The sequence below is a fragment of the Amblyraja radiata genome, chromosome 4 (genome assembly GCF_010909765.2).
Source record: "Amblyraja radiata isolate CabotCenter1 chromosome 4, sAmbRad1.1.pri, whole genome shotgun sequence".
NCBI lineage: Eukaryota > Metazoa > Chordata > Chondrichthyes > Rajiformes > Rajidae > Amblyraja > Amblyraja radiata.
This window is the reverse complement of record NC_045959.1, coordinates 10,528,749-10,555,423: the sequence shown is the minus strand read 5'-3', so window position 1 is coordinate 10,555,423 and position 26,675 is coordinate 10,528,749. Positions and strand designations below refer to the sequence as shown.

General features: G+C 43.1%; 1 protein-coding gene across 1 annotated transcript in view; it reads right to left on the bottom strand.

The window, feature by feature from the left end:
* Nucleotides 1-1,911: 1,911 nt before the first annotated feature.
* Nucleotides 1,912-26,675, bottom strand: part of LOC116971771 (sperm-associated antigen 1-like) — a 31,015-nt gene continuing 6,251 nt past the window's right edge. Inside the window, exons 2-5 of the mRNA XM_033018876.1 lie at nucleotides 17,350-17,537; nucleotides 16,540-16,699; nucleotides 2,051-2,167; nucleotides 1,912-1,935 (exon numbers count right to left, since the gene is read on the bottom strand). Coding sequence (XP_032874767.1) covers nucleotides 1,912-1,935; nucleotides 2,051-2,167; nucleotides 16,540-16,699; nucleotides 17,350-17,489 — 441 coding nt within the window. The 5' untranslated portion in view covers nucleotides 17,490-17,537. The remainder of the gene's footprint in view (nucleotides 1,936-2,050; nucleotides 2,168-16,539; nucleotides 16,700-17,349; nucleotides 17,538-26,675) is intronic.

The following is a 26,675-nucleotide window of genomic DNA, read 5'->3' as shown; positions in this document are numbered from 1 at the left end:
ATACTAGAATGTATTGTTTGGCTAACTTCTTGCAGGTGCTGCGGTTGAGGTTCTGCTGTTTCAGACAGCATTTCGTGGGAGAGTGTAGGTTCAAGTGCATAGTGAGATTGTTGTGACTGGGCTCTGTTGGCACGGGTGCGGCAGCACACGGATAAAATGGGCTCTCTTTTTACAATAGAGGCAAGAGTTGCCATAAGCGGGACATTGCTCACGAAATTTTGTGTGTGAGCCCACACAATTACCACAGTTATTGACTAGATGATCAGTCACCCTCCCTGAGGGTTTAGGCGATTGTTGAGGGCTTAAAGCTGGTCGTGGGGACATATAGAAGGCATGGACGTCGTAGGCAGAGTGTTGCCCCGGTCCCAAGGTTTTGGTATGGGTATCAGTGTACTCTGCAACCCGGCAAGCACATTCAACCTTATCAAGTGTAAGCTCCTCATCCCGGAGTAATTGATTTCTCACCTTATCATTCAGGATGCCATATACGAGACTGCCGCGGATGGGCATGTCGCGGTCTTGGTAGTGGCATCTGGATGCAATGCTCTTGAGGGCACCAATGTAGGATTCAATTGTTTCGCCCTCTTGTTGGCTGCGGGAAATACACTTGTGGTGCTCCATGATAACGTTGGTGCGAAGTTGGCACAGGTCTCTGAACTTTCAGAGGAGGCAGGCCGGGTCTCTGGTGGATTCTGCTGGGGTCACAACATGTGTTACCGGATCGGTGTGTTCTGGGCCGTAGTGGAAATCCTGTGCCCACAGGGCAGCCTCTGTGCCCGCCACATTGAGGAGAATTGACGCAACAATGGGTGCAGCTTCAGGGTGGGCAGCATCAATGAAAATCCCGAATTCCACCTCGAAGATGCGCCACCGTTCAGCAAGATTACTGTCGAATACCAAAGGATCTGGTCTGCGTAAGGAACTATCCATATTCGATGTAAAAAAATAAACTAAAATAAATTCAGGCAAAATAGTTGGAGACGTGATTCAAGACTCTGACACCGTGTTTATTGGCAGCTCAATAAATAAAAACACATTCATGATGAAGTCCAACTTTATTTCATCAAATACACTGGAACATTTTAACAGCCAGCTGTTTGCGTCTCGCTTACTAACTCGTGCCCGAGCGAGAGAGAGAGTCGTTGTGTAGTACCGTAATGCCATGTAAAGGGTGGCATGCATATTTGTGTGGTGAAGGTTATAAATGGCATGAATTAATAAGGGTTAATCTACAGAAGTCTGATGTCAGAAATGAATAAAATGGCCAACCCATCAGAACTGACAGAGTGTAACCAAAGCATCAATGCTGAGGATGTCTGCACAGGAGAAGTCATCGGTGTTGGCTTACTTACACTTACTTTTGAGATACAGCATGGAAACAGGTCCTTCGGCTCACCATGTCCGCACCAACCAGCGATCACCCGCAATCCAGCACCATCCTACACACTAAGGACAATTTACAATTGTTTTTATCAAAGCCAAATTAACCTACACACCTGTATGTCTTTGGAGTGTGGGACGAAACCGGAGAACCTAGAGAAAACCCACACGGTTACAGGGAGAATGTACAAACTCCATAAGAACAGCACTCATAGTCAGGATCGAACCCGGGTCTCTGCTGTTGTAAGGCAGCAACTCTCCCGCTGAACCACCGTGCCACCTTCAGTATCCTCTTGGAGGATACTGTGTATCACATAAATTTATATTTTAGATCGTGTGTGTACAAGTCATTTAATTATTAATAACATATATGATTTACACTCAGGACTTTATCAACGATCTTCTTGTTGGCCGAGGGGAAAAAATGCCTTGTTTACATTTTTATGGATTTAAATTACTTTAATGCAATTATGTATGAATATCAAAATATCAAATCTGGACATGCTTGTTGATTAAAAAGTGATATCTACATTAACTGTAGCCAAAAACAGAATCCTAGAAGTCCAAAGAAGAAAAAAAATGGGAATAAATCTCTAATAAAAATCCAAAGAAAAAAATGGGAATAAATATCAGAATACAGAAAGTAAATTTATAAAACTTTTATTTCTACCTGAAGTGAAGCATTGAACCCACGAACAGGAGCTTGGTTTTCTGAAATAAAATCTCCAGCCACTGTTTTCCTGCATATTTCTTCATTTTCATTTTGCTTCATTGTATCTGTCCAACTCTAGCCAAGAAAAGGGTACACAAATAATATCATATCTTGCAACAATCTTGGGGAGAAAATGTTAGAATTTTAAAAAAAAGTAGCTGTTTAAATTCTTTGACAGTAAAACTCCTAAAGTTGAATTGTGATGATACTTTATTGTTAGCCATGCATCATTCCACTGCCCATTCACACTAAATACTACTTTGAAACACCACTTTTGAGCAAGCACAATGAGTAATTTTATATGGAAATAATACAATCACAGAAAGGTTCCCGCAAGGAAGGAGGCCATTTAGCCCTTTGAGTCTGTGCCAGTTTAATTAAAGAGTACACCAATTAGTCCCACTCTGATACACACAATGGGTTGAATAGTCTTCTTCCCTGTTATAACCATTCTAAGATTCTAAACTTTCAATTCTCTATAGTTCTGCAAATATTTTAATTTCAAATGCTTATCAAAATGCCTGCCAATCATCCCAATCAAATCTGCTTCTGCTATACACTCTGGTACTTCACCATCAGCACATTCCACATCCTTAACACCTACTGTTTAAAAAAAATGCTTCTTTATGTTGTCTTCAGTTCTTTTGCTTCTTACTTTCCTTTTATGTCCTCTGGTTTCTCTCCAATGACTGTCATTATTTCATGATACCTTCAACAAACCCTTTCACATCGTCTGTTCCAAGGATAATAATACACTTCTCAGATTTATCTAAAAAACTCAAATCTCTCATCCTAGAATCATTCTAATTTCTTTAAACATCTTTTTAAGTGTGGTTCCCAAAATGCGATCAAACTCCAGTTATGGAGGAACAAACTTTGTTTATAAAGGTTAACCTTGACTTCCCTCCTATATAATAGATAATTGAACCACGTACAATGTCTCCAAAATGAAAACAAGATAAAACCCAGGGTCCCATATGTTTCAATTAACCTGCCTTCCCACTTTTAATAATTTAGACACATATACAGTATGCCCCGATCTGGAAAATTGAGTACAAGAGCAGGGAGGTTATGCTCCCACTTTACAAAATATTGGCCAGATTTCAACTTGAGTATTGCTGCAGTTCTGTCAGCACACTATAGGAGAGACATGATAGTGCTGGAGAGGGTAGGGTGCAAGGGAGATTCCATAGCTGTTGTCTGGGATGGAGAGTTTTAGTCATGAAAAGAGACTAGAGAGGCCGAGTCTGTTTAAAAGAGGATATGATTGAGTATAGAATGTTATGAGTGGTACAGAGTTAGGTTAAGGAATAAGAGATATTTAGGGAATCTGAGTTGGACCTTTTTCATCCAGAGAGTTGCGAGTAACTGGAATATACTGATGGAAGCAGAGACTTGAATCACCCAGACATAGAGCCAAATGCTGGAAGATGGGATTAATATGGATGGGTGACCAGTACAGTGGATGTGATGGGCCTAATGGCCAGCTTCATGCAGTATGATTCTTCATGTTGCCACTCTTTTCATATTTCTTTCAGAACTGTGTCTTCTAATTTATGTTTCCTCGCCTCAGTTGTCTTGTCAAAACATAGCACTCTGCATTTTCATCTGCCATATGATTGGCCTGTATTTTTTTGCTTTATTACTATGTTCTCAGAATCCACTTAATTTCCAGGTTTCATATCACCTTCTCATCCAGATCAACATATAAGGAAAAAAAGGAATGTTGCTGGACCAACCTTAGAAACACAGATATACGATAAGATAGAAGTTTATTTATAACACCATATAACCATATAACAATTACAGCACGGAAACAGGCCATCTCGGCCCTTCTAGTCCGTGGCGAACACTTATTCTCCCCTGGCCTTTATAAATCAGAGCATTGAGTATAGAAGTTGGGATGTAATGTTAAAATTGTACAAGGCATTGGTGAGGCCAATTCTGGAGTATGGTGTACAATTTTGGTCGCCTAATTATAGGAAGGATGTCAACAAAATAGAGAGAGTACAGAGGAGATTTACTAGAATGTTGCCTGGGTTTCAGCAACTAAGTTACAGAGAAAGGTTGAACAAGTTAGGGCTTTATTCTTTGGAGCGCAGAAGGTTAAGGGGGGACTTGATAGAGGTTTTTAAAATGATGAGAGGGATAGACAGAGTTGACGTGGAAAAGCTTTTCCCACTGAGAGTAGGGAAGATTCAAACAAGGGGACATGACTTGAGAATTAAGGGACTGAAGTTTAGGGGTAACATGAGGGGGAACTTCTTTACTCAGAGAGTGGTAGCTGTGTGGAATGAGCTTCCAGTGAAGGTGGTGGAGGCAGGTTCGTTTTTATCATTTAAAAATAAATTGGATAGTTATATGGATGGGAAAGGAATGGAGGGTTATGGTCTGAGCGCAGGTATATGGGACTAGGGGAGATTATGTGTTCGGCACGGACTAGAAGGGTCGAGATGGCCTGTTTCCGTGCTGTAATTGTTATATGGTTATATGGTTATTCCCATCTACCTGCACTCAGACCATAACCCTCCATACCTTTCCCGTCCATATACCTATCCAATTTATTTTTAAATGATAAAATCGAACCTGCCTCCACCACTTCCACTGGAAGTTCATTCCACACAGCTACCACTCTCTGAGTAAAGAAGTTCACCCTCATGTTACCCCTAAACTGTCCCTTAATTCTGAAGTCATGTCCTCTTGTTTGAATCTTCCCTACTCTCAATGGGAAAAGCTTATCCACGTCAACTCTGTCTATCCCTCTCATCATTTTAAAAACCTCTATCAAGTCCCCCCTTAACCTTCTGCGCTCCAAAGAATAAAGACCTAACTTGTTCAACCTTTCTCTGTAACTTAGTTGCTGAAACCCAGGCAACATTCTAGTAAATCTCCTCTGTACTCGCTCTATTTTGTTGACATCCTTCCTATAATTAGGTGACCAAAATTGTACACCATACTCCAGAATTGGCCTCACCAATGCCTTGTACAATTTTAACATTACATCCCAACTTCTATACTCAATGCTTTGATTTATAAAGGCCAGCACACCAAAAGCTTTCTTTACCACCCTATCTACATGAGATTCCACCTTCCTGGGATTTATCCCAGGAGGGAAATTGATTTGTCAACAGTCATAAAACACAAAATACATGTAACATGAAATTAAAGTGACGAGTGGAAAGGATTGGGGATGTGCAAAGATTAGGGAGGGGAGTCAGTCTACCCCACGACAGAAGGGTCTTATGGTTAACCCTAATGGTTAGAAAAATAAATGTTCACTACCACACTTTGTCTTCTTCCTTATATGCAATTAAGTTTTGACTTTTTTAATTTAGAGATACAGCGCAGAAACAAACCCTTCGACCCACCGAGTCTGCACCGACCAGCGGTCCCCGCACACTAGCCTTATTCTACACATTAGGGCCAATTTACAATTTTGTACCAAAGTCAATTAACCTAAAAACCTGTACATCTTTCGAGTGTGGGAGGAAACCAGAGCACCCGGATAAAAACCCACACTGTCACGGGGAATACGTACAAACCTCATACAGGCAGCTGTATTCCTATTCAGATTAAACCAGTCTCGGGCGCTGTAAGGCAGCAACTCTACCTATTAAGCAGTCCTAGTCATACAGCATGGAAACAGGCCCTTTGGCCCAACTTGCCCACACTGACCACCTACAGTACACTAATAGGTCAACCTACACTAGTCCCACCTGCCTGCATTTGGCCCATATACTTCTAAACCTATACTATCCATGTACCTGTCCAAATGTATTTTAAACATTGTGACAGTAACTGCCTCAACTACCTCCCCTGGCAGCTCATTCTATACACCTGCTACCCTTTGTGTAAAAAATTTGCCCCTCAGGTTCTTATTAAATCTTTCCCACCCTCACCTTAAAACTCTATCCTCTGGTTCTTGATTCCCCTACTCTGGGTTTAAGACTGTGCATTTATCTAATCACCTCATCATCTTATGCAAGATCACCCCTCATCCTCCTGCGCTCCAAGAAATAAAGCCCTAGCCTGCTCAACCTCACTCTATAGCTTTGGCCCTCACATCCTGGCAACATTCTTGTATGTAGCACGTTAGTACCTGCACTGATGTAAAGCACTTTGGTCAACAAGAGTTGTTTTTAAATGTGCTATAGAAATAAAATTGACTTGACTTGACGATAAATCTTCTCTGTGCCCTTACCAGCATAACAACATCTTTCCTATAACAGGGTGACCAAAACTGAACACAATATTTCAAATGTGTCCACATCAATATATTGTATAACTCTAACATAACCTCCCAACATACTCTGACTGGTGAAAGCTAATGTGGCAAAGATTTCTTGACCATCCTATCTACCATGCCACCACTTTCCAGGAAATATGTACCTACACTCGCAGCTCCCTCTGCTCTACAAAACTCCCCGGAGCTCTGCCATTCACTGTGTAGGTCCTGTCCAGGTTTGACTTCCCAAAATCCAATACCTCGCACTTTTCTGTATTAAACTCCATTAACCATTCATCAGCCCACTTGCCCAACTGATCAAGCTCCTGCTGCAATTTTTGATAACCATCTTCGCTTTCTACAATGCCACCTACTTTTGTTTATCTGCAAACTTGCTAATTATGCCTTGTACATTTTCATCAAAATCATTGCAATAAACCACAAACAGCAAAGAGCCTAGCACTGATCCCTGAGGCACACAACTTGTCACAGGCCTCCAGTCCGAAAAACAATCTTCCACCATCACCCTCTGCTTCCTTCCATGAAACTAACTCTCTATCCAGTCAGCAAGCTCTCCCTGGATCCTATGCAATCTTACTTTCCAGAGCAGCCTACCATGTAGAACCTTATCAAATGCCTTGCTGGTTCTTTATCATATGCTTTTTGAAAGATCATCCACACCAAAACAACCACATTTCCCTTATTGGCCCTTTTTGTTACCTCATCAAAACCATTTATGAAGTTGCACGTTTTGCCTTTAACAAATCCATGCTGGTCTTTTCTAATTAATCCGGATTTGTCTAAATGTCTCAGATTTTCATTTCCATGTTTCCTTATTACAGAGGACAAACTAATTTGCTTGTTCTCTTTGTCAAATAAAACAAAACCTTGTCCTGAGGCATCAACCTGATTTTAAAGATTATGATCAATATCTCTGCAATGTCTCCACTCAGTAACATAGAATGTATCCCATTTGGAATAGATGATACTCCATTTTCAGCAGAGTTACCTTTCTATGTCTTCGTCGATTTTAAGCCCATTCAGGTTCACAAATGCATCTTCCTTTGCCGAGGCCCTAATAGCATAATTTGGTTAACCACTGATATAAAATGCAATTAGTACCCCAGCGATACCCTTTGTCTCCATAAAGATCTCGATTCCTAATTTGTAGTCCCACTGCTCCTCCTAGCCATTTACTATTTTCATGTCTTCGTCCCCTTTTACGTGTTCTGCCAGTCTTTTTTCAACCCTCTATTTGATCCTCTAATTCTCTTTTTTTTTTTTTAAACATGCCCCAGACCTTCTTTAATTAGCCTAGTTCTCATATTTTTATTCAATCCGGTATCTGTCAAATGCTTTATTTCTATGTTTTATTCAATATCTGTCATTATCGACAGTTCTGTCTGGCTCGGTCTATAACTGAACCATCCCTTCCTTAAAACTAATCTGTTATTCAAATATGTTTGCTTGCCAATCTTTGTTTCTAGATTACATGGTCAGATCAGTTCTCATGCCATGAAAATTATGTACTTTTATCTCAGTATTCCATATTCTGTTCATAGCAATGCTAATACTTTAGATAGTAGGTTCGCTATTCCCTAAATATTCACCACTGATATTTGCTCCACTTAACACACTTCAGAAGATGTTCAGGACGTTTTTTTTACAGAGGGTGGTGAGTGCCTGAATCGCACCGCTGGGGTTGGTGGTTGAGGCAGATAGGATTATGGCATTTAAGAGACTTTTGGATTGGTATATGAATATGCAGGGAATGGAAGGATATGAATTACATGCAGGTACATAAGAGATGGAATTGGTATCACGCCCAGCAACATTACAGTGCCCTCCATAATGTTTCAGACAAAGACCCATCATTTATATATTTGCCTCTGTACTCCACAATTTGAGATTTGTATTAGAAAAAAAATCATATGTGGTTAAAGTGCACATTGTCAGATTTTAATAGGGGCCATTTTTATACATTTTGGTTTCACCATGTAGAAATTACAGCAGTGTTTATACATAGTCCTCCCATTTCAGGGCACCATAATGTCATGTAAATGAAAGTAGTCATGTTTAGTATTTTGTTGCATATCCTTTGCATGCAATGTCTGCTTGAAGTCTGCGATTCATGGATATCACCAAGTGCTAGGTGTCTTCTCTGGTGATGCTCTGCCAGGCCTGTATTGCAGCTATCTTTTGCTTACACTTGTTTTGGGGGCTAGTTCCCTTCTGATTTCTCTTCAGCATATAAAAGGCATGCTCAATTGGGTTCAGATCGGGTGATTGACTTGGCCAATAGTAGCATAATGAATTCTGAAGTGTATAGACACATCCTATCTGCTCAAGTTCAAACAAATGCCTCAAAACTCATTGGCCAGTGGTTCATTCTACAGCAAGACAATGATCCCAAACATACTGCTAAAGCAACAAAGACGTTTTTCAAAGCTAAAAAATGGTCAATTCAATCACCCGATCTGAACCTAATTGAGCATGCCTTTTACATGCTGAAGAGAAAACTGAAGGGAACTAGCCCCAAAAACAAGTGTAAGCAAAAGATAGCTGCACTGACGGCCTCCACAGCATTCTGTGGCAAAGAATTCCACAGATTCACCACCCTCTGACTAAAGAAATGTATCCACTTCTCCTTCCTAAAAGAATGTCCTTTAATATTGAGACTATGACCTCTAGTCCTAGACTCTCACACTAGTGGAAACATCCTCTCCACCCATGCCTATCACTATTCTGAATGCTTAAATGAGGTCCCCCCTCATTCTTCTGCACTCCAGCGGGTACAGGCCCAGTGCCAACAAACGATCATCATAGGTTAATCTACTAATTCCTGGGATTATTCTTGTACACCTCCTCTGGACTCTCTCCAGAGCCAGCACATCTTTCCTCAGATATGCAGCCTTACCAGCGCCTTATAGAGCCTCAACATTACATTTTTTTATATACAGACCATCTTGAACTAAATGCTAGCATTGAGTCTGCTTTCATTCATACCGATTGAAACATAGAAACATAGAAAATGTGTGCAGCAGTAGGTCATTCGGCCCTTCGAGCCTGCACCGCCATTCAATATGATCATGGCTGATCATCCAACTCAGTATCCAGTACCTGCCTTCTCTCCATACCCCCTGATCCCTTTAGCCACAAGGGCCACATCTAACTCCCTCTTAAATATAGCCAATGAACTGGCCTCAACCACCCTCTGTGGCAGAGAATTCCACAGATTCACCACTCTCTGTGAAAAAAAAAATTCTCCTCTCGGTCCTAAAAGACTTCCCCCTTATCCTCAAACTGTGACCCATTGTTCTGAACTTCCCCAACATAGGGAACAATCTTCCTGAAACTAGCCTGTCCAACCCCTTAAGAATTTTGTAAGTTTCTATAAGTTTCCCCCTCAATCTTCTAAATTCTAGCGAGTACAAGCCGAGTCTATCCAGTCTTTCTTCATATGAAAGTTCTGCCATCCCAGGAATCAGTCTGGTGAACCTTCTCTGTACTCCCTCTATGGCAAGAATGTCTTTCCTCAGATTAGGAGACCAAAACTGTACGTAATACTCCAGGTGTGGTCTCACCAAGATCCTGTACAACTGCAGTAGAACTTCCCTGCTCCTATACTCAAATCCTTTTGCTATGAATGCTAACATACCATTCACTTTCTTCACTGCCTGCTGCACCTGCATGCCTACTTTCAATGACTGGTGTACCATGACACCCAGGTCTCGTTACATCTCCCCTTTTCCTAATTCAAATAATAGTCTACTTTCCTGTTCTTGCCAGCAAAGTGGATAACCTCACATTTATCCACATTATACTGCATCTGCCATGCATTTGCCCACTCACCCAACCTATCCAAGTCACGTTGCAGCCTCCTAGCACCCTCCTCACAGCTAACACTGCCCCCAAGCTTTGTGTCATCCGCAAACTTGGAGATGTTGCATTCAATTCCCTCGTCCAAATCATTAATATATATTGTAAATAGCTGGGGTCCCAGCAGAGCCTTGCGGTGCCCAACTAGTCACTGCCTGCCATTGTGAAAAGGACCCGTTTCATTCTACTCTTTGCTTCCTGTCTGCCAGCCAGTTTTCTATCCACATCAATGCTGAACCCCCAATACCGTGTGCTTTAAGTTTGCATACTAATCTCTTATGTCGAAAGCCTTCCACTCTACTAGTTACATCCTCGAAAAATTCTATAAGATTTGTCAGACATGATTTACCTTTCATAAATCCATGCTGACTTTGTCCAATGATTTCACCACTTTCCAAATGTGCTGCTATCCCATCTTTAATAACTGACTCTAGCATTTTCCCCACTACCGATGTTAGACTAACTGGTCTATAATTCTCCGATTTCTCTCTCCCTCCCTTTTTAAAAAGTGGGGTTACATTAGCTACCCTCCAATCCTCAGGTACTACTCCAGAATCTAAAGAGTTTTGAAAAATTATCACTAATGCACCCACTATTTCTGGGGCTACTTCCTTAAGCACTCTGGGATGCAGCCTATCTGACCCTGGGGATTTATCGGCCTTTAATCCATTCAATTTACCTAACACCACTTCCCGACTAACCTGGATTTCACTCAGCTCCTCCATCTCATTTGACCCCCGGTCCCCTGCTATTTCTGGCAAATTATTTATGTCTTCCTTAGTGAAGACAGAACCAAAGTAGTTATTCAATTGGTCTGCCATGTCCTTGTTCCTCATGATCAATTCACCTGTTTCTGACTGCAAGGGACCAACATTTGTTTTAACTAATCTTTTTCTCTTCACATATCCATAAAAGCTTTTGCAGTCGGTATTTATGTTCCCTGCCTGTTTTCTTTCATAATCTATTTTCCCTTTCCTAATTAAGCCCTTTGTCCTCCTCTGCTGGACTGAATTTCTCCCAGTCCTCTGGTAGGCTGCTTTTTCTGGCTAATTTGTATGCTTCATCTTTTGTTTTGATACTATCCCTGATTTCCCTTGTTATCCACGGATGCACTACCTTCCCTGATTTATTCTTTTGCCAAACTGGGATGAGCAATTATTGTAGTTCATCCATGCTGTCTTTAAATGCCTTCCATTGCATATCCACCGTCAACCCTTTAAGAATTAATTGCCAGTCTATCTTGGCCAATTCATGTCTCATACCCTCAAAGTTACCTTTCTTTAACTTTGAACTTGCAGATTTACTTTTTGGGAATCCTGCAACAGCACTGCCAAATCCCTTTGCACCTCTGATTTCTGTATTCTCACCCCATTTAGAAAATAGTCTACACCTTTATTCCTACTACGAAAATGCATGACCTCACACTTTGCTACACTATTGTGTGCCTTGCTGCTTTTTTGGTATGACTGTATGCAAATCAAATTCCTTGTATGTTCTTACATACTTGGCTAATAAATTATTTGTATCTTGTATCTACTGTATATTCCATCTGCCACTTAACTCTTCCAATTATTTATGCAGGATATTATTTTTCATTGCTGATCCCTATGCCCCAGCCAAATCCTCTATTGCAGTAACAAGTATCCCCACAAAGAACGGCCCCAGCATCTACCCAGGTTTGTATAATAACATTATTGATATCCTGAATTTTAAAGTACTACAGTAAAACTCCATTAATCTGGCTGCTCAATACTTCAATGGTGCTAGACCGACAGTGCTGGAGGTTATTTAATTCACTTAATCATAATTTGTTACCAGTAGTATGATAAATTAACCCAGTAGGTTTAAAGGGAGCATGGAAATTAGTGCTCCTGTGCATTAAAGGGAGCCGGGTGCTGAATTGGATTTAACAATCAGATAGAAGATTATCAGAATGTCATTGGAATTCTTTTATTTAGTAATTCATTTTTAGTAATTTTAGACTGTTTTTTTCCACTGAGAATTCTGTTATTTTTCCTGTTCCATCATAGAATGCCCATCTGCCAGATAGGTTGCTGAAATGGTGCACTGGAAATTTACTCCAATCCTTCTGCCAATTCTGCCCTCTAGTTAGCCAAGAAATAAAAAGCAGCTCAATTTGACAACACCACAGATCCCCTTAACTTCTCTTAAGGCACCCTGGTCATGAATGCAGATAGTATTATATAATCCAATATTATTTAATTGCTGAGTGTGACCATGTTTCAGTTCTTGAAACACTATCGTTTTTCACAGTTTAACTTTATAATATTTTCACAATGCAAACAAAAACAAAATTTCCAACATGTATTTTTTGTATAAACTAGACCAAGGGGGACCCATTGGGTCTCGTCCCCTCAGCGGTTGCAGGGCTGGGGATGGGGGGGGGGGGGGGGGGGGGTGCTGCGGTGTCACACACATTAACTACCCCCCAGCACACACGCTAACTACCCCCCTTGATATTATATTAACATTATTACTTTTCTCTTTTTACCCCCTAACCGCCCTATCCACTGACGCAGGCTCGTCTAGAGAGAGAGGGGGGGGATGGGGTGGAGGGAAGGGGGTAGGGGAGGGGTGGAGGGCAGAGGGAGATGGGGTAGGAGAGAGAGTAGGAAGAGTGTGGAGGGAGGGGGAGAAGGGTACGGGGAGAGAGGGGGAAGTGTGGAGGGAGTGAGGGATGGGGTAGGGGAGAGGGGAGGGAGTGGGAGAGGGGTGGGGGAGAGAGGCGGAAGAGTGGGGAAGGAGGGGGAGATGGGGTAGGGGAGAGAGGGGGAACAGTGGGGAGGGAGGGGGAGAGGGGTAGGGGAGAGAGGGGGAAGAGTGGGGAGGAGAGAGAGGGGTTGGGGCAGTCCATCTATTCCCCACTCCCTATCACCCCCACTCCTCTCCCTCTATTCCCACACTCTCCCTCCTCACCTCCCCCATTCCCCCCTCTCCCACCCTACTCTCCCTCAATCCCCCCACTCCCCCTCCCCAGGATCTCGCCTGTCCTCCGGATCTGCAGAACTTGCTAGTTCGAGAAGGAGTCAGAGAGCCAAATGCCAGCGCGCGTCGGGGGGGGGGGAACGTAACTCGGCCTCGCGACGCCCGAAGCCATTGATAACTGCCAGCTGACAACAGCCCTTTAAACCCGCTAAGGCAAGATGCGTTCGCCCAGGAGCGAGCGTTGACAGCAAAGAAGCACCGGCTTCTGACTCCCTGGAAACCCACAGCTGGAATGAGCGCGCAGGGGATGGGAGGGGCGCGCAGGCTGTGAGGAGAAAGTTCAGCGGTAGCAGAACGGAGCTACAGAACTTATGAGGAGAAGTTCAGCACGTGAGGAGTCGCTGCCCCGAGATCTGTAGAACAAAGAAGGTATAGCGGAACGGAACTGTTTGTTCTGCAGAATTTTCTCGATCTTTCTGCGTCTTTAATCCACAGCGGCGGGGGGGCGGGGCCAGGTCGCAGGTGGGCCTGGATTGGTGGGCATGTAGGCATTGTGACGTCAGCAGCTGGTGAGCAGCGTTTATATTTTTTAAATTGAGTTTTGTGAACAATTTTATTCAAAATCTGGGGAAATAATTGACCAAAGAGTGGATTTCTGAACTCATAAGTTAAATCCCTACCGAAATTGTAAAAATCTCTGCGTTTTTGCATCTGGTTTTTGAGGAGACACGTTTCACATGCAAAATGACATACACACATCCACACACACACACACACACACATACACAGAGTTTTAAAAGTATATAGATATGATAACCGAAGAAGCAGGTAACCATAACTTTAATTTAAATTCTACCAAAACACTCATAAAAAACATTAACGTAAGAGGCAAGTTACACTCAGGACAATTTAGAAGCTTGTTGTATTAGGAGGAAAAGCAAAACAATAAATATTATAATGAAACAGAAAATGCTGGAAATACTCAGAAGATCAGGCAGCATCTGTGGAGAGAGAATCAGAGTTAACATTTCAGTCCAATAAAAATCACACTATATGAACTCTAGGTATGGGAGTTTTAGTTATGATCTGCTAAGAGAAAGGAATGACCTTTGAGAGCAGTCACATATATTTTAACACAGTAATCATTAAAGAGGAAGGCTTTCAGATCAGCCTCTCCTGGACATTGTGAACCACAGACTCAGATGTGGAATTCACATTTCTTTCTATTACTTTCTGATATAAACTAATTCACAAGGACTGGCTGCTCTCTAAAAAATTGAAAGCTTCATTACTCCCCACGTTTTCTATTACACTAATTAAGCATCTTCCATGGAGAAAGTTTCTCCTGAAATCATGATGTGACAGGAAATATTATGCCTTCTCAGTTTAAACTTGTTTCACCATTATCCAATTTGATCATATTTATGATACATTTTGATGGAATTGTTAGAACTGTTCATTTAAACTTCCATTACTTCATATGAGTAAGATCCCTACCATCTCGTTTTGTTTGAGCAATGTAGGGGTATGTTTTTTTTGGTCACCAATGCTGTAGTGCTAACCAGGCACTAGTATTGCTTATTGTTCCTCCTTCCTGAGTCAGTTCCATTCATCAGCTAAGAGCTACATTGGAGTTGTTTTCAATAATTGATGCACATCTGGTTAAAGAAGATGTAGGTACATTGCTGTCAGCTCAAAATCCCAATGAATGCCTGTGATAAACTGTCTAAGAGACTTTATGACAGCTAATGGAACAAAGCAGCATACCTCTGATGAAAACAGAAAAAAATAGAAATACTCAAGCGTTTAGGCAACATCAATATAAGATTAATGTTTCGTTTAGATGACCCTCCAAATATCAATAGGAAACATTTGGAGATCAAGTAAGTTTTAAGATGTAGAAAAATGCAGGAGGGAACGAGAGAACAACATAGAATGGCTGTGAAAGTATGAAAAGCAGGAGACAATAAATAAAGAGTGATGGTTCAAGGTGAAAGCAGGTTTCTAAAGCAAACAACGGTCAGACTGAGGTTGGCACGTGCACAATAATTATGGAAAGTTACAGAGGAATGTGCAATAAATGCTGAAAATATGAAATAAATACATCATTCATATAAAACTGTTAAACAATGTCCTGAACTCTAACTGAAAGATTAGTTGTTCTCTGTAGAATTTACGAGTATCATTTGAGTACAATGGATTTTGAGACAATGGTGGTGGGTAACATGCGATTTCTTGATTATATCACGGTCTTTTCTGAGGACTCGAATATGAACCGTGGAAAAAGCTTGCAATTCCTTAGACAACAGGCATATTTAGTCCGCTATTTTTATCCAGTGATCCAATTAGCAACTCTGTGTTAAGTATTTTTCTTCAACATAAGAAATAATTACACGAGAACCCAAGATAATAGTTCATGTAACACTGTTAAATATAGTTTGTTCATCACAAATATTGATTATAAATTAAGACATTATTACTAGCAATAATTAATAATCACTTTGCAAAGAAGGCAGAATTCAATAGTCATAGAGCATGAAATAGGCCCTTCGGCCCAGCTTGCCCATGCCAGCCCAGGTGCCCCATCTACAATAGTCCAACCTGGCTGCATTTGGCTTGGATCCCTCTAGATTTTTCCTATCCACATCCAAATGTATTTTAAATATTGTTATGCTTTTTGCCTCAACTACTCCTCTGGCAGCTTATTCCATATACCTACCTTCCTCTGTGTGAAAATGTTGCCCTTCAGATTCCCATTAAATCTTTCCCCTCTCGCCTTAAACCTATGTCCTCTGGGTAAATGTCTCTGTGCATCTATCCTATATTTTCCTCCTCATGATCTTTTACACCTCTATAAGATCACTTCCCATCCTCCTATGCACCAAAGAATACAGTCCTAGCCTGTTCAACCTCTCCCTTAAGTCCTGACGACATCCTGATGAATCTTCTCTACACTCTTTCCAGCTTAATAACATCTTACAGCAGGGTGACCAAAAGTGAATACAATACTCCAAATATGTCCTCACCAGCGCCTTGTACAGCTATAACATAACATTCCAACTTTTATACTCAATACCCTTCCACCATCACCCTCTGATTCCTTCCATGAAGACAATTTTCTATCCAGTCAGCCAGCTCTCCCTTGATCCCATGCAATTTTATCTTCCAGAGCAGACTACCATGTGGAACCTTGTCAAGTGCCTTCAGAATCTTATTTTAACTGTATTTTTAAATGCAATTTGTGAAATTAGCAAGAGATTCTCAAAAGCAACAGAATTAACTAAATTATTTTACTAGGCAAGTGATCATCGTAAACTCCTGGTAAAATTTTGTGTTTTTACTTACCTTCAACCTCAATTAAATGTTTATTTGTTATTCATTTAAAGAAAGCTTATACCTTAAAATCCCTGGTAATTTCATGCCATTCTTCTCTGGTGAAGTTTGCAGCAGTTGCTGGCAAGTTGCTTTTACGTAGGGCTCGACTTTTGGGATCTAGCTCTTGTACTTTTTTTTCACAAAATTCTATGAGATCAGGATAAATTCCCTCCTCCCCTGACCTTGAAAGATATACACAAAAAGAGTATGAAACTTACGTTTTGAATGCAAAATTGCATTAATACACAAGGCAGGAGAAAAAATACATACTAGCAAATAGCTGACATGATTTTATGATTGAATATTAATTTATAACAATTCCCAAATAAATTCTTCATCATTGAGCATCATAATTGCATTTAAGAAGCAGCAATGTATGAGAGGCAATACTGTAGTGGGCTAGATCTTGAACACAATGAGACAGAATAAAGAAGATAGAAGGCTCATGAAGTGTAGACAACAACTTATCCCTGAGCGTGCAGGATAGATAGAGTGGTGGCGAGATAAATAACAGCCCCTCTGCCTATATGATCCTCACCTGCACCCAGTTTGGTAAGAAAAAACAATGCAAATGAGTTTTTAAAATGTGCAACATGTAACTCATTGGCTCAAAGAAGAGAAATATTTGTTTAATTTATTAAAAGAGTGAAATTTTAGGAGTTTTTATGCTAAATCCTGTTTATCTTTAAAATCAAATCGAATAAGGCTGTAAAATAAAAGGGTGCTATAGCGAAGCAGAGCTATGTGGGATAGTGCTAAGCAAGCTATACACATATATCTGGCAACATTGCACGTCATACTTCAAAATAGGAAATATTTCATGGGTGTGTACCTTAACACTATCAAAATCTTTTCCAGATACTTCACATCAGTGCATTTCTCTATGTAGCTGTAATCCAAGTGTTCAACGGGTAGGTTATATGTCTTGGTGGTTCCTTGATACATTGGAGAGGCATCTAATTTCGAGCTCATTGCTGGAAAGAATAAATTTTGTCCTCCAGTATCGTGTGCTATTTTTACCTATAATGGAAGTTCACAATCAAGGTCATAAAAAGGCACAATACAAAAAGGAAATATACTTTTGCTTAACATAGAAAATAGGTGCAGGAGTAGGCCATTCGGCCCTTCGAGCCTGCAACGCCATTCAATATGATCATGGCTGATCATCCAACTCAGTATCCTGTACCTGCCTTCTCTCCATACCCCATGATCCCTTTAGCCACAAGGGCCACATCTAACTCCCTCTTAAATATAGCCAATGATCTGGCCTCAACTACCTTCTGTGGCAGATAATTCCAGAGATTCACCTCTCTCTGTGTGAAAAATGTTTTCCTCATCTCGGTCCTAAAAGATTTCCCCCTTATCCTTAAACTGTGACCCCTTGTTCTGGACTTCCCCAACATCGGGAACAATCTTGCTGCATCTAGCCTGTCTAACCCCTTAAGAATTTTGTAAGTTTCTATAAGATCCCCCCTCAATCTTCTAAATTCTAGCAAGTACAAGCCAATTCCATCCAGTCTTTCTTCATATGAAAGTCCTGACATCCCAGAAATCAGTCTGGTGAACCTTCTCTGTACTCCCTCTATGGCAAGAATGTCTTTCCTCAGATTAGGAGACCAAAACTGTATGCAATACTCCAGGTGTGGTCTCACCAAGACCCTGTAGTAGAACCTCCCTGCTCCTTACTCAAATCTTTTTGCTATGAATGCTAACATACCATTCGCTTTCTTCACTGCCTGCTGTACCTGCATGCCTACTTTTAATGACTGGTGTACCATGACACCCAGGTCTCGTTGCATCTCCCCTTTTCCTAATCGGCCACCATTCAGATAATAGTCTACTTTCCTGTTTTTGCCACCAAAGTGGATAACCTCACATTTATCCACATTATACTGCATCTGCCATGCATTTGCCCACTCACCCAGCCTATGCAATTCACTTTGCAGCCTCCTAGCATCCTCCTCACAGCTAACACTGCCCCCCAGCTTCGTGTCATCCGCAAACTTGGAGATATTGCATTCAATTCCCTCATCCAAATCATTAATATATATTGTAAATAGCTGGGGTCCCAGCACTGAGCCTTGCGGTACCCCACCTATACCCAGCCACTGACACTCTCCTCCGCCTAGCGGAGTTGGTCCTCACCCTCAACAACTTTACGTTTGACTCCTCCCATTTCCTCCAAACACAAGGCGTAGCTATGGGCACACGCATGGGCCCCAGCTACGCCTGCCTCTTTGTCGGGTACGTTGAACAATCCTTGTTCAATACGTACCAGGGCCCCATCCCCGACCTCTACCTCCGTTACATTGACGACTGCTTTGGGGCCACCTCCTGCACCCACACACAACTGACTGACTTCATCCACTTCACCACCAACTTCCATCCGGCACTCCAATACACCTGGACCATTTCCGACACTTCCCTACCATTCCTTGACCTCACCATCTCCGGGGACAGACTTCTGACCGACATACACTACAAACCAACTGACTCACATGGCTATCTGGACTACACGTCTTCCCACCCTGCCCCCTGTAAAGACTCCATCCCCTACTCCCAATTCCTCCGCCTACGTCGCATCTGTTCCCAGGATGAGACGTTCCACACCAGGGCATCGGAAATGTCCTCGTTCTTCAGGGAATGGGGATTCCCCTCCGCCACCATAGATGAGGCTCGCACCAGGGTCTCATCCATACCCCGCAACACTGCTCTCTCTCCCCATCCCCGCACTCGCAACAAGGGCAGAGTCCCCCTAGTCCTCACCTTCCACCCCACCAGCCGGCAAATACAACAAATAATCCTCCGCCATTTCCGCCACCTCCAACGTGACCCCACCACTCGCCACATCTTCCCATCTCCCCCTATGTCTTTCCGCAAAGACCGCTCCCTCCGCAACTCCCTTGTCAATTCTTCCCTTCCCTCCCGTACCACCCCCTCCCCGGGCACTTTCCGTTGCAACCGCAAGAAATGCAACACCTGTCCCTTCACCTCCCCCCTCGACTCCATTCAAGGACCCAAGCAGTCGTTCCAGGTGCGACAAAGGTTCACCTGTATCTCCTCCAACCTCATCTACTGCATCCGCTGCTCTAGATGTCAGCTGATTTACATCGGCGAGACTAAGCGGAGGTTGGGCGATCGTTTCGCCGAACACCTCCGCTCAGTCCGCAATAACCTACCTGAACTCCCAGTGGCTCAGCAAGTCCCACAAGCCTGATGTGCTGGCAGCTCACTCACGGCTGGTGGGCTGGCAGTTGACTCACGGATATTCCTTGACATTCCATTTCAAGCAGAGTGCAAGGCCAACAAATTCAAATCCATTTTCCTACCATTTCAAGCAGGGTGCAAGGCCACCAAATTCAATTGCAGTTTCTTACCTCTTCAAGCAGGGTGCAAGGGCACAAAATTCAAGTGCAGTTTCATACCACTTCAAGCAGGGTGCAAGGCCACCGAATTCAAGTGCAATTTCCAAGCACTTCAAGCAAGGTGCAAGGCCACCAAATTCAAGTGCAGTTTCATACCATTTCAAGGAGGGTGCAAGGCCACCAAATTCAAATTCAGTTTCGTACCATTTCATGCAGGGTGCAACGACACCACATTCAAATGCAGTTTCATACCATTTCATGCAGGGTGCAAGGCCACCACATTCTAATGCAGTTTCATACCATTTCAAGCAGGGTGAAACCACCATAAAACCACACAAAACACCACACTCACAGTTCAGTAGACATTCAGCGTGTTCAGCTGATTCACAGCTCAGACAGAGTCGTGACCTCTCCCTCCTCCATCATGCAGAGACTGAGCCACACCCACACTTCCAGGTTTTATAATCCCTCCCCCTCCCACCGGAAAAGGTGTGGCCTTCATGGCGTGATTGACAGGAGAGAGATTCTCAAAAAATTTTAAACACTAATAACACTTTTAGTTTTCAATGATGGGAAGATTCCTCTGCACCTGATGAGCGGAGGGGGACTGAGTAAGATGGCCAGAAATCACAGCCGTAAGTGGTAGCGTTTTTTCTAAAATCAATATAGTGTAAACAGGAAGTTGTCAAGTTTTACTTCAACCCAAAACCCCAAAACAACCATTTGCAGTGCCTTTTTACTTCAACCGAAACCCCCCAAACAACCATTTGCAGTGCCTTTTTACTTCAACCCAAACAACCATTTGTAGTGCCTTTTTACTTCATCCCAAAACCCCCAAACAACCATTTGCAGTGCCCTTTTACTTCAACCCAAACCCCCCAAACAACCATTTGCAGTGCCTTTTTACTTCAAACTAACCATATTTTCATTTTCAAACCATATTAAGGGCATTCACAGTTGAGTAGACATGTGTTCAGTGTTATTCAGAGCTCAGAGACGTGACCCTCTCGCTTCCTCCATCTTGCAGCAAGTTCTTTAGTAACTTGTAAGTTTCTTTGTTGAACTAAATTAAGGCGCATCTTGCAATCAAAAGCGCTTGAACAATTGGTTGGGAAGAAAGCCAAACTGTAAGAAAGACACCACTTCCAGGTTTTATAGTCCCTCCCCCTCCCACCAGCAGGGGCAGCAGAGTGAATGGCAAAATTAAAAAAAACATTAATATCTCTCTGATAGGTTGTAAGTTCGGCTTGGGATCAAACTACAAACTGAGCGGGTTACACCTGGACACTGGGCTTTGGTTTGTTTTTACACTATTATAGCGAGCCACACTTGTGAATCAAAGTGATCTTTATTAAAGCAATACAGAGAACAGCACACACGCGACTGGGGAGTTTTCCCCAGGGTTTAGAATATATACCAGGGCACATCCCTCAACCACGTGACGACTCCTTCCCGCCAAGCACAGTCACGTGACCCAGCTCGCCCAAGTGCCGAGGGTTCGCTCAATAAGTGGCCTAACCGCCAGGTGGCGCCACAGTACTCCCCTCCAGAACTGAGGAACGAAAACAAAAATGGGAGTCGAGCGAGGTGCGGCCCCTCACATCCACCAACCAGGATTGAGTCCGGAGGAAATCGGTGCCCAGGAACGGCTGGGAGACGTCGGCAACTGTAAAAGTTCAGGTAAAATGACAGGGTCCAAAGATGAGCAGGACCATACAAACCCCATACGTCTGGATGGGGCTGCCATTTGGTGCGGCTAGAGAGGGCCCCCGCTGACCGGAACGAGTGTCAATCCCCGATGGGAGCAAAACGCTGACCTCCGGACCCGTGTCAACGAGGAACCGTCGTCCCGAATGTCGGTTCCAAGCGTAGAGGCGGAGTTTCTGGCTGGCCGCCGCAGTGACTATTGGCGGCCGGACCCGACGTTTCCCGGGTACGAGCAAGGCGGGCAGCACTGACAGGCCGTGGAACCCCAGCGTTGATGATGGAAACACCAGTTCCACTTTACCGGTGTCGCTTGGGACCGGTTGCACAACCGAACCTCTGGTGGATACAGGGCCCGGTCGCTGGGCCTTCCAAGGTACTGCCGACACCCGATCGATCGAAGTTCTGTTCTGCTGCTTGGACTGCCACAGCTCGTCCGCACGCTCCGCGAACTGCAGAGGGTCAACAAAATTCTCACCTGCAAGGAGCAGGCGGATGTCATCCTGCACCTGCTTCAGGAAGGCGTGTTTGAAGAGGAGGCAGGGCTGATGACCGTCCACTAGGGTAAGCATTTCACTCATGAGCACAGACGGCTTGCGATCACTGAGACCGCTCATGTGCATGATCCTCGTTGTGCGGTCACGGCGGCTGAGCTCAAAGGTACAGAGGAGCACTTTGAGGCCTGCGTACTGGTCCTCAGCCGGCGGCGCACGTAGGTAATGCACCAGGCGACCAGCCATCTCCTGATCCAGCACGCTGACCACGTAAAAGTACATGGTGTCATCAGCCGTGATGCGTCAAATGTGGAACTGGGCCTCACGTGGGGCTGCGATGTCCAGAACACGAGCAGCTTAAGCGAGACGGCATTCTGCTGGGCCGGATCGACGCCGATTGCTGGGGTAGATCATTGGCTACGTCCATTATGCAAGTCCAAAATAACCGTTTTGGATCGTCGGGGTCACCACTATAGCGAGCCACACGTTGTGAATCAAAATGATCTTTATTTAGGCAATACAGAGAACAGCACATATACGCGACTGGGGAGGGTTTTCCCAGGGTTCAGAATATATACCAGGGCACACCTCTTAACCACGTGACGACTCCTTCCCTCCAAGTGCCGAGGGTTCGCTCAGTAAGTGGCCTAACTACCAGGTGGCGCCACAATATTGTTTTTTAAAATTTATTATAATTTATAGAGTACTGTGTTTACAAACCTGTTGTGCTGCTGCAAGTAAGAATTTCATTGTTCTGCTTTGGTACATATGACAGTAAATCACTCTCTTGAAAAATAGGGTCCTAATAGCCAGGTTCGGCTTAAGGCTGTATAGAATCACTGCCCAAAGTTGTTGTAAAGACTAAATACAAGGTTTTGTTGTAGACCAAACACAATTATTTTCCGTTATTTAACTGATGACAATTTCTGCTTGTACTATGCTGCGTAACTCTATAAAATCTCTGTGTGGCTTCGTCGGGCCCCTACATAGTTCGGGCAAGACATTACCAATTACGTTGGTAATTCAGTCACCTGGCAGTGTATCTGATCTTTGCATTGTACTTTTGTCTTGCCTGCCAGAGGAAGCGGTGGGTTTTGCCTTGCAATTCTTGATAATCTTTGCCATCGCCCAGATGACTAAGTACATTGTTGAATTGATGCATTTGAGCAGTAGCTGACCTACAATCTAGGTTGTCACTTCCAGTGTGGCACTGAATGCAATGACAATGCAACGTTTGCTATCTATCACGCAAGACATTAACCCAATACTTGACTATTGATTGCTGGGTGCCCTGGCAATTTCTAGATATCACAGACCTCAAAGGGTAAAGGGAGTGGGAAAGAACATTGTCTTGTGTGAGATGGGGTTGGACAGGCTAGATGCAGGAAGATTGTTCCCGATGTTGGGGAAGTCCAGGACAAGGGGTCACAGTTTAAGGATAAAGGGGAAATCCTTTACGACCAAGATGAGAAAAAAATATTTCACACAGAGAGTGGTGAATCTCTGGAACTCACTGCCACAGAAGGTAGTTGAGGCCAGTTCATTGGCTATATTTAAGAGGGAGTTAGATGTGGCCCTTGTGGCTAAAGGGATCGGGGTATGGAGAGGGGTACAGGATACTGAGTTGGATGATCAGCCATGATCATATTGAATGGCGGTGCAGGCTCGAAGGGCCAAATGGCCTACTCCTACACCTATTTTCTATGTTTCTATGTTTCTATGTTAGGTTAGTCCAGTAATTTTTAACAACTCAGATACATCCATGAAGTCCTCATAAGCATCTGTATGACAGAACTGACTGTTGTCAACAAACACATAAATCCCTTACATTTTTGTACATTAACTGCATGTAATAGCATATAGGAGCTGATAGTTCAACAGGAAATATCAATAATGTAGAATTAAGATGAAATACCATGACATGGGTTTATCAGCCAACAATAGATAAAAATTAAAATTACCAATGTCCCAGCTACCTTTATTCCATATGCCTTTCAACTACTTTATTCACCTGACTAGCAACAGGACCAAAAAGTCGGTATGGGACTACAAAGGTGAGTTAAAATAGTGACATATTCAGCAAAATGGTCACCTCGTCTGCGATTGGTCTTGCTGATGAAACAGAAGCCATATCAGGAGCACTGATGCAGTAGGTGAGGTTAAAGGAGGTGCATGTGGACCTCTGCCTCATCTGGAACGGTGGCTGGATGGATTTGAGAGATAAAGGGTCAGGTGTTACGGCACGCAAGGGGTAATTACAGTTACTTACCAGTTGCAGGGGTAAGTACCTGGGATTGGTAGTGGGATCACGTTGATGGTCACGGAAATGTCGGAAGCGGAATCAGTAGGGGTTGAAAGATAAAAATCAGAGGAACTCTATCCTTGATCCTTATGTCGGGTGGGGGGAGGGGAAGGGGGGAGATGGAGCTAGAGCAGAACTGTGGGGAAAAGGAGAGATGGGTGAGGTATCCATTCACAACATCGGGGGGGGGAGGACCCCATTTACTAAAGAATGAGGACATCTCGAATGTCCTAGGGTGGAAAGCCTCATATTGGGAGCAGATGCTGTGGAAGCGGGGAAATTGAGAATATGGAATATTGTATTCTGCTTGGGTAGTGTAGTAGCCATACTCAGTATGTTATATCTATAACCAGTTTCCTTTAAATTTTATCTGCCTGTAATTATGTGGGTTAGATTTATACGTAGTCTGAGGCGTGTTTGCGGCTGGGATCCTCGCGCAGACGCGCTAGTAATTAGTTTAGTTTAGTTTGAAGAAACATGGACTGGAGGTCAGGCTGGTGTGGGGGAGGGGGAGTTTCCTCCAGAGATGTTCAGGTTCCTCCAGATATATTCAATCGGGTTCAAGTCCGGGCTCTGGCTGGGCCACTCAAGGACATTCACAGACTTGTCACAAAGCCACTCCTGCATTGTCTTGGATGTGTGCTTAGGGTTGTTGTCCTGTTGGAAGGTGAACCTCCATCCCCAGTCCGAGGTTCAGAACGCTCTGGAGCAGGTTTTCATCAAGGATCTCTCTGTACTTTGCTCCGCTCATCTTTCCCTCGATCCCTCTCCCAGTTCCTGCCGCTCAAAAACATCCCCACAGCATGATGCTGTCACCACCATGCTTCACCGTAGGTATGGTATTGGCCAGGTGATGAGCGGTGCCTGGTTTCCTCCCGACATGACGTTTGGCATTCAGGCCAAAGCGTTCAATCTTGGTTTCATCAGACCAGAGAATCTCCATCAGGTGCCTTTTGGCAAACTGCAAGTGGGCTGTCATGTGCCTTTTACTGAGGAGTGGCTTCCGTCTGGCCACTCTACCATAAAGGCCTGATTGGTGAAGTGCTGCAGATATAGTTGTCCTTCTAGAAGGTTCTCCCATCTCCACAGAGGAACTCTGGAGCTCTGTCAGATTGGCCATCGGGTTCTTGGTCACCTCCCTGACCAAGGCCCTTCTCCCCCGATTGCTCAGTTTGGCCTGGCGGTCAGCTCTATGAAGAGTCCTGGTGGTTCCAAAGTTTGTCCATTTAAGAATGATGGAGGCCACTGTGCTCTTCGGGACCTGCAATGTTGCAGAAATTGTTTTATACCCTTCCCCAGATCTGTGTTTCGGCACAACCCTGTCTCGGAGGTCTACGGACAATTACTTCGTCTTCATGGCTTTTTGCTCTGACATGCACTGTTAACTGTGGAAGGTGTAGACAATGGGTGGCTTTCAAAACCATGTCCAATCAATTTAATTTATCACTGGTGGACTCCAATCAGGTTGTTGAAACATCTCAAGGATAATTAATGGAAACAGGATGAACCTCAGACCAATTTTGAGTATCATAGCAAAACGTCTGAATACTTATATAAATGTGATATTTCAGTTATTACTTTTTAATTACTTTGCAAAATTTTCTAAACAACTGTTTTCACTTCTTCATTCTGGGGTATTGTGTGTAGATTGATGATTAAACAAAAGAGTTTAATCCATTTTAAAATAAGGCTGTAACGTAACAAAATGTGGAAACAGTGAAGGGGTCTGAATACTTTCAGAATTCACTGTAGCCTTGCAAATTCTATCCTGTCAGATATCTATCCAACTCTATATCAAATGCTAAAATTAAATATCCTTCCAGTACTACAACTGTAGTAATATTCTATGCAGTATCCACTCACTACATGTGGTAAAGCTTTCTTTACATGCCACTTTTGGTTCTTTTGCCAATCAGCTTCATTCTACACGCGGTGGAATAAAAGTCAGTGCTGGAGAGATTAAAATCAGGAAAGTACACAAGGTAAGATGTATATTTGTATTTCACATAAATAGCACATGTATTTCAGGTCAATTTCAGGAAAGTACACAAGGTAAGATGTGTAAATGTATTTCACATGAATAGTACATGTATTTCAGGTTAATCATTTTTCGAATAATAGACCCTGTCAGTTTAAGATGATGTGGCTAAAGGGGTGCATATAGCAAGAGACCACAAAGTTAGCGCAACTGGAAGAACACAGCAACTGGAAACGCAAAACAAAAACAGAAAAATAATTAATAGACAATGCAGGAAAGTGATGAGATTACAAATCACCCATGATCGTATTGCAT